This window comes from Hydra vulgaris, chromosome 09 (assembly GCF_038396675.1).
Source record: "Hydra vulgaris chromosome 09, alternate assembly HydraT2T_AEP".
In the NCBI taxonomy this organism is placed as follows: domain Eukaryota; kingdom Metazoa; phylum Cnidaria; class Hydrozoa; order Anthoathecata; family Hydridae; genus Hydra; species Hydra vulgaris.
Window position 1 is genome coordinate 51,326,536 of NC_088928.1, and position 8,465 is coordinate 51,335,000.

The following is an 8,465-nucleotide window of genomic DNA, read 5'->3' on the forward strand; positions in this document are numbered from 1 at the left end:
AATGTGATTTGAATGTCTAACAATGGGTTAACCTGTTTAATTGGAATAAAAGGAAGAGATTGGCCATAAGATTCAAGAGTCAAACTAGAAGAAAAGTTCTTCTGAGAATAATGGACCTTAGGATCAGACAGCACCCTACATTAATTTCTTGCAATAATTATTAGCTGTTTGTTCGTGAGAGTTGTTCTTTTGAAAAAGATGAAAAAAATGATATTAATTAGGTATAATAGTTGCACAAGAAGGTGAAAACCATGTAGTAAAATGAGACTTGACTAGGAACCAAGAAGAAGGAATAAAAGCTTTTATTCCGGCCTGAATCCAGGAGGTTACTTAGGAGGCACATTGATCAGTTGAGAGAGAAAAGAGTCTGAAGAAGAAGTATGAGATGAAAGATTTAAAGAGATCATTGCATGGTCAGAACGAAACCACCTAAACGAAAAAAAGTCAAGAAAAATCGAGCCAAGTTAACTATCTGAGTAAGAAACTGAGAAATGCAGAAGTTATAGGCTTTAGTACCAGCAGGGTCAGTGGCGTTAGAGCCGAGCCATTCAGTGTGATGAGCATTAAAGTCACCAATAATAATATTAGCAGAGAGATAAAGAGAAAGGTCATGGTCAATTTGATCAGAAATTACTTCTAAAAGAGTGCAGTCTTGGGAAGATGAAGAACAATAAAGAACAAAGAGAAAGATGATAGAGTGAAGAGGTGCTAAATGGAAGCACATAAAAGAATGGTCAAAGGATTCAAACCAGATTTCACAACAAATAGGTGAATTGATGCATATATACCCAAGCCAAGCATGTGATTATTGGAGCCTTTGCAAATCAAAGGATAGTACCCATCAACACTAAGATCTGAAAAAGGAATAGCAGAATTTAAATTTTTCTCTCCAAGAGTCAGCAAGTCTGATGAATTTTGCAAGAGGTAAGATTCAACTGATGGAAGATTGCTTCGCAGACCATAAATATTAGTAAAATATACATAAAACAGTTAGGAGTTGCGGATGGTTTTTTATGTTTTAATGGTTTCGGTTTTTGTGCGAGCTTTCTGTTTGTTCATTAAATAAACTGCTTTTAATACTCATTACAAACATATGTTACAAGAACATATGTTAATGTTACAAGAACATATGTTAATGTTACAAGAACATATGTTAATGTTACAAGAACATATGTTAATGTTACAAGAACATATGTTAATGTTACAAGAATATATACATAACAAGTGTCGTTTATTGCACCATGAAAAAATTATTTTTTTGAGCTTTCACTCTAGCTATCAATTTATTAATTAACAACATTATTCATTTAATGAAATGTTTAATACATGTTTGATATAAGTTTAATAAACAAAAAGATAAATAAGTTTTTATTGTTTATAAAGAATATTTTATACTTTTTTACTGTAATTGAATGCAGGAAGTTTAAGAACTATTACAACCAGATGACATATTCTAGGAAAATAATTTGAGCGGCAGTATCCCCAGTGCCCAGTATCCCCCATCCCCAGTATACATATATATATATATATATATATATATATATATATATATATATATATATATATATATATATATATATATATATGCATATATTTAGAAACTATATATATATATATATATATATATATATATATATATATATATATATATATATATATATATATATATATATATATATATATATATATAGAAACTATATATATATATATGTATATATATATATATATATATATATATGCATATATATAGAAACTATACTATACTATATATATATATATATATATATATATATATATATATATATATATATATATATATATATATATATATATATATATATATATATATATATATATATATATATATGTATATATACATAGTTTCTATATATATAGAAACTATGTATATATATATATATATATATATATATATATTATATATATATATATATATATGGATTATTACAGCAAAATTTAGCCACATGCCATACATCCAAAAAAGTCAAGAAATTCATGGCAAAAAATAATATTAAAACACTTTAATGGCTTGGCAACTCCCCAGATTTTAATCCAATTGAGAATCTCTGGACAATTGTATAAAAAAGACTGCGAAAACGTGACTGCACAACTAAAACTAAGCTTACCACCACTATCCTTCAGATTTTGATTAAAGACACAGAAATCCAAAACATTTTTAAATATTTAGTGGATTCCATGCCAAATTGTGTGCAGAAATTCATATATATATATATATGTATATATATATATATATATATATATATATATATATATATATATATATATATATATATATATATATATATATATATTTAAAAAAAGGTTAGATGAAAAACAACAACTTTTTTACTGTACTTAAAGTTTCACGCCATTTGCGGCACTCATCAGCCGTATATTTAAATAAAGAAAAAACTGTTCAAAAATACAATTAAAAAACCGTTACAAAAGTCAAAACAAAAATGGAATGAGTTCTGACGTCAAATAATAATATTAGTGGTAATAATAATGATAACAATAATAATAATAATAATATGGAAAAACATCTTTTTTAATCGCCAGTGTCAAATTGGGAAAGAAGGATTCTGTTTCTATGTCTGCACTTAGAAACAATCTCACTCCTTTTATTCAATAGATTAGTATTTTCATAATTTAGAATGTCATATTTTTCAGTGAGACATAATTTACAAGATTTGGATGTTGGATTATATGCTTTACATCGCCTGAGAATTTTCCACTTAACTATAGGAACTAAATTAGCTTCTTTTAACTTCCATACATGCTTTGAGAGCTCAGTATTATTTTTGTATTTAGAGATGTTTAATGATTTAACGTGATTAGCGTATCTTAATTTAAAAGTCTCACTTATACCTATGTAGGATTTTTCATTAGGAGATGAATTACGATTAGCAGTGGTTACAGTTGCTAGATATACAATGTTGCTTGTTAATCATTTATTGAACAGCGGACAGAGATTTTTATTATAGCAGTTACAGTTTTGTTGATTAGGGTTTGTATCGTTGCATAAAATATATTTGTTGTGCAAATTTATAATAGATTTACTGTAGCTAACTTTGACTGTGTTCTTGTTAAAGGTTTAATGCAGTTTGTTATTATTAGGAAAATGTTAGTCAATTAGTTTCAAAAAACATTTTCCCACGTTGGTACTAACAGTTTTTGCTAAACGGAGGGTTAAACCAAATGATGTTGCGGGCTCTGTTCCGTTTTGGAGTTAATATTGCTTAGGATTAACAGAATCCTTCTTTCCCAATTTGACACTGGCGATTAAAAAAGGTGTTTTTCCATATTATTATTATTATTATTGTTATTATTATTATTACCACTAATATTATTATTTGACGTCAGAACTCATTCCATTTTTGTTTTGACTTTTGTAACGGTTTTTTAATTGTATTTTTGAACGGTTTTTTCTTTATTTAAATATACGGCTGATGAGTGCCGCAAATGGCGTGAAACTTTAAGTACAGTAAAAAAGTTGTTGTTTTTCATCTAACCTTTTTTTAAATATATATATATATAATATATATATATATATATATATATATATATATATATATATATATATATATATATATGAGTTTGAGCAAAATATTTAAAAAAAAACAGTTTGCAGCATAGTTTGCACAAGAATTTTTAATGTTATTAATAGAGAAAAAAAAGTATGTTTATGAAAAAAAATTTTTTTGCAAGAGCCGTAAATTGCAACCCCTAAATCACTTTAGGATAGTGTGGGTGAGAACAAGAGCTAATGCTCTCACTTCCAGCGGAGGCCTGCTATAAGCATGACAGATATTAAATAGTATTGATGACACGAAGTACACTTCTTTGAAAAAAGTTCTTCAAAAGTATATTATGTTGGGTCTTAAAAGGAGCGAAAGTATATAAAAATCTCAAAAATAACCATCATTTTATAAAAAACATTGAGAGAAAAAAATTATTAAAAAATATTTTGTAAAAATGCTTATTTTTCATTTTTAGTTTAAAAAATGTCATTTTTTAAGGCAGTGAAATCTAAAATAATAATTTTTTATAAAATGATGATTATTTTTGGAACTTTTCTCTTCTTTTGAGACCTAACATGATATACTTATGAAGAACATTTTTTTTGATAAGTATGAGAACATTGATTTTATTAGCTAAATATATCTTATTATTTAAACAAATTTTACAATACAAAATAAATATAAATGAATTACAAGAAATTTTAATCAAAAAACCTGTAGAGCTTTGACACTTTCTTTAATCGTCAACTGAATAGTTTGCTTTCCTTTGATAATTACTGGACGCCAAATAGGAGCCTTAAGTTAAAGTTTTATTATTTTTTCACTACAAAAGCTTTATTCTAATTTTGCTAATATTATTTTTAATTAATTGAAACTTAAGTAAAAATTCAAAATTTCCATTTAAAACATTTTTAAAAAACAAATAATTTTATACTTTTGACTTTAAAACAGTAGAACTTTTTACAGTAGAAAGTAAAGCAAAGATAGTGTTGACATTCAATTCAACAGGAATACCAAATGGAAATCCTATTAAAACATAATGATGAAGGTAGTTGATTCGTTCTTCGATCGACTAAAAGTAATTTAAATTTTATTTGAACAAACTAAAAAAAATAATTATTTAATTTTGTAAAATAAAAATTTAAGTTTATATATATATATATATATATATATATATATATATATATATATATATATATATATATATATATATATATATATATATATCTATCAGGGATGCGGAGTCCCAAAAAGGACACCGGATTTGGAAGTTACAAAAAGATTTTTGGTATCCAGGTTTTTGGTATCCAGGAACTCTAAAAATATAAATAAGTTTATAGACTACTAATAGGAAAAAAATTAAGACTTTTAGGTTAAAGGAACAATCATTTTTTGAACCTGGAGTATCCTTAGGTATAACGGCGGTGAGGACTCTGGAACTCCCGGCTTAAAAACAATAAGTTTCAAGTTATTAAATCTCATGAACTTTTTTCTTACAGCAGATCATAAGTTAGCAATCATGTTTAGAGCTTCTGGACACTACAGACTTGGAAAAAATAGAGATATAAAGCCGGAGTCCTTTTGGGACTCTGCATCCCTGATATATATATATATATATATATATATATATATATATATATATATATATATATATATATATATATATATATATATATAAACAAACAATAGTTTAACAATAAAAAATAATAGTTTAAGAGCAATATTCCCAATAATCAAAAATGTAAAAATGCATTAGTTAATTATATATATATATATATATATATATATATATATTATATATATATATATATATATATATATATATATATATATATATTATCAGGTCTTATTTTAAAGTACTATGCTGCGCGCAATTTACCAACGCGTTTTTACATACGCCTTTTGAATGATAATTATATAAAAAAGTTTGTTACAAAAGTTTGAATGATGGCTATGTTAGATATAAGTGCTATTTACTAATAAAAAAAAAAGAGAAAGTTGAAAGAGTATCTGTGCTAATCAGTTCACCAGATCTTTCAGAATCCCAACTTTTGGATATTGTAATTGTAGAAGATGAAACTGCTGAGTCTCTTGAAAAAGCAATCAAAAAAACTTTACAAGACTAGGAGCTTTTTGACTATGTTGATTGTCTGTCCTTTGACACCACAGTCCCACATACTGGCTGGCTAAAAGGAGTCTGTACTCTAATTGAGCAGTGGAGAAGAAAAGCTTTGATTTGGATGGCTTGTTGTCCTCATGTCTATAAATTACATATAAAGGTAAATATTGAAAAAAGCTAAATATAAACAAAGATAAATTAAAAAAAATCATAAAATATTTTTACATTTATTTTTATATTTAATTGTGAATATTTGTTATATATATAGGACCTGTACTTGCAGCCAACCTTCAACCATTGCCACATCGTCGTAATGTTGCTTCTCTTTCTCTTTTCTATAAATATTATAATGAGCACTGCTGTAAAGAGCTAGTGTCTCTTGTGCCATCTACTAATATTCATTCTCGTGTAACTCGCCATTCAATTAAGTCTCATCCTTTTACTGTGACTGTTCCTAAGTGCTCTAAAAATTCTTATTCATCCAGTTTTTTTCCTCAAACATCAGTTCTTTGGAATTTGCTTCCTTCATCTTGTTTACCTGATTCATATAATTTGCAATATTTTAAGTCGTCTGTCAATCTTTATCTTGCTCTATAAACTTTTCTTTTCCCTTCCAGTAACTTCCAACTCTAATAGTGGTTGGTTCCAGCCTTGTTGGAAGTGAAGATAATAATAATAAAATAAAAAAAAAGAAACCCAATAAGTTAAATGATTCACCTTATTATTAAAATTTAAATAAGAAATTTGAAAAAAATAACTTTCAGCACTTTTCAAGTGTTCTTACTGGTGGTAATACAAGAGAACCAAAGACTGAGCTATTTGAAAGGCTAAAGTGTAATTGGAAATCAATTCTTGAAAAGAAAAGAAATTATGATAATCTGAAGAGATTTGACTCTTTTTTTACTACTTTTTTGGAAAAGCAGGTTTGTTTGATTGTCCTAATTAGATTAATATGTTTGACAATAAGGTTTAACAATAAAGTTTTTTATAAAAGTTTAGGCTTTTGAATCATTAAGATTTCTTCAAAATTGTCTGAATAATGATGTTTCCAAGAAATTATTACAAGTATTTTATACAATTACAAGTATTTTATACAATTAGATTTCCGATGACTTCATATCATGCCAAGTTTATGATACAAGGAATTTAAAATATGTTATTATATCATATCAATATGCTCAGAGCTTGCTTCAATCTCTGCCACAACACCTTCTTTAGATCTTCAAGCTATTAATGAAATAATACAATATTCTGAGTTCTGTTTTAAACCAGCAAAAGCTTTTCTGAAGTCACTTAAAAAACATAATTGGTATTTAAATGAAAGATTTGTGGTACTGTGTCTTGCAGATAAATATTTACCTGTAGACCAGTTACATAAACTAGTTCTTAAATTATCTTAAACAGCTAAGTCTGCAAGTTATAAGATGGCAAAAGCGAGTTTTTTGAAAAGAGATAACTGAAATTTTTATTGACAATGAAAATAAATTAAGAAAATAAATTGAAGATATTATTGGTCCTGAAAGCTGGTTTTTCTTTTATTTATAAAAAATGACATTACATGAGACAGAATGGCTGAAAATCAGTTCATCAAACTGTTTGTAATGTTTTCACTAGGCTTGTGACTATTTTGTAAATGTTTTCACACTGGTTAATTAACAGTTAGAAAATTATTTATTTTAAAGTTGATTAAAAAAAAATTTTATTATTAATGTTTTATATTTTGTGTATTTATTTTATTTATTTGCCAATAAGAAAAAAATTTATAAAAACAAATATTTACATGACTTATTCTTATCACTGAGCCCCAAAAGTATATAAAACATATTTTTAATAAATTGTTCTTTTTTCAAATAAATATATAAATATTTGGAAAATTTAGGCAGATTAAGTTATTTAATTATTAATTTAATAAATTAACTTGCAATCAGTATATAATAAATTTATTTAGATATAAACTAATACTTTAAAAATTTTCACTTTAACTGCATTGTTAAAAAGTATTTCTAAACAATGTAGTTTTATAATTGTGACTGCAATGTTGACCTCATTTTTTCTAATTCTGACAGCTGAAAAAGATGTTGCAATAATACTAGAATACATAATAATAATGTGTCCTTATTTTTGAAATAAATATGTATATAGTTTTATATTATTATAAACAATAAAAAATTTGTTTTATTATTATCAATTTTGATATTGAATAATTTTTGAAATAAATTTTGATACCAAATTAATAAAAAAACAACTAATAAAATAACTTTTTGCAATATAAAAACAAATTATTACAGAGTTTTTTGGAAGCTATAAATTACAGTCCAGTATTTATATAATTACTGCATGGTCAATTAAAAGCATAAATTTTTTTATTTGAATTTAATTTTTTATTCAACGAATTTTCAATAACTGCTAATCTCAAAAAATGTTCACACAAAAAAGAGGCTTTTCACTCAACATCAATAAAGCATTTAATTGATCATAAAAAAGTGTATTTTGTTTACTTGATCATAAACTAAAACAATATCGGCCTTGTTTATCAAAGTTCGTTTTTGGAGTTAAAGAGTTGAAAGAGGATTGTAACCATAATAAAGTAGCCTCCTAGGCTTTGACCAATCCATTTCAAAAAAGAAATAAAGTATAATATTTTAGAATATTAATTGTGTATAAAATCTCAGTAACACTTTTCAAAAATAAAATTTTAGGAAAATGCTTGCTGGATTATAAATAATGAATGACAAACAATGACAAGTGGTATCTAATACGTTAAGCTTATAAAAATGGATGGTAAGCAGAAAATCTTGAACAGCTCA

The 8,465-nt window shown here is 25.6% G+C and overlaps 1 protein-coding gene across 1 annotated transcript in view; it reads right to left on the reverse strand.

Annotated features, from left to right (window-relative positions):
* LOC100202750 (AP-5 complex subunit mu-1) overlaps positions 1-8,465 on the reverse strand; it is a 59,597-nt gene that overhangs the window by 22,135 nt on the left and 28,997 nt on the right. The window contains exons 6-7 of the mRNA XM_065806006.1: positions 4,474-4,611; positions 4,254-4,334 (exon numbers count right to left, since the gene is read on the reverse strand). Of these exons, the coding sequence (XP_065662078.1) occupies positions 4,254-4,334; positions 4,474-4,611 (219 nt within the window). The remainder of the gene's footprint in view (positions 1-4,253; positions 4,335-4,473; positions 4,612-8,465) is intronic.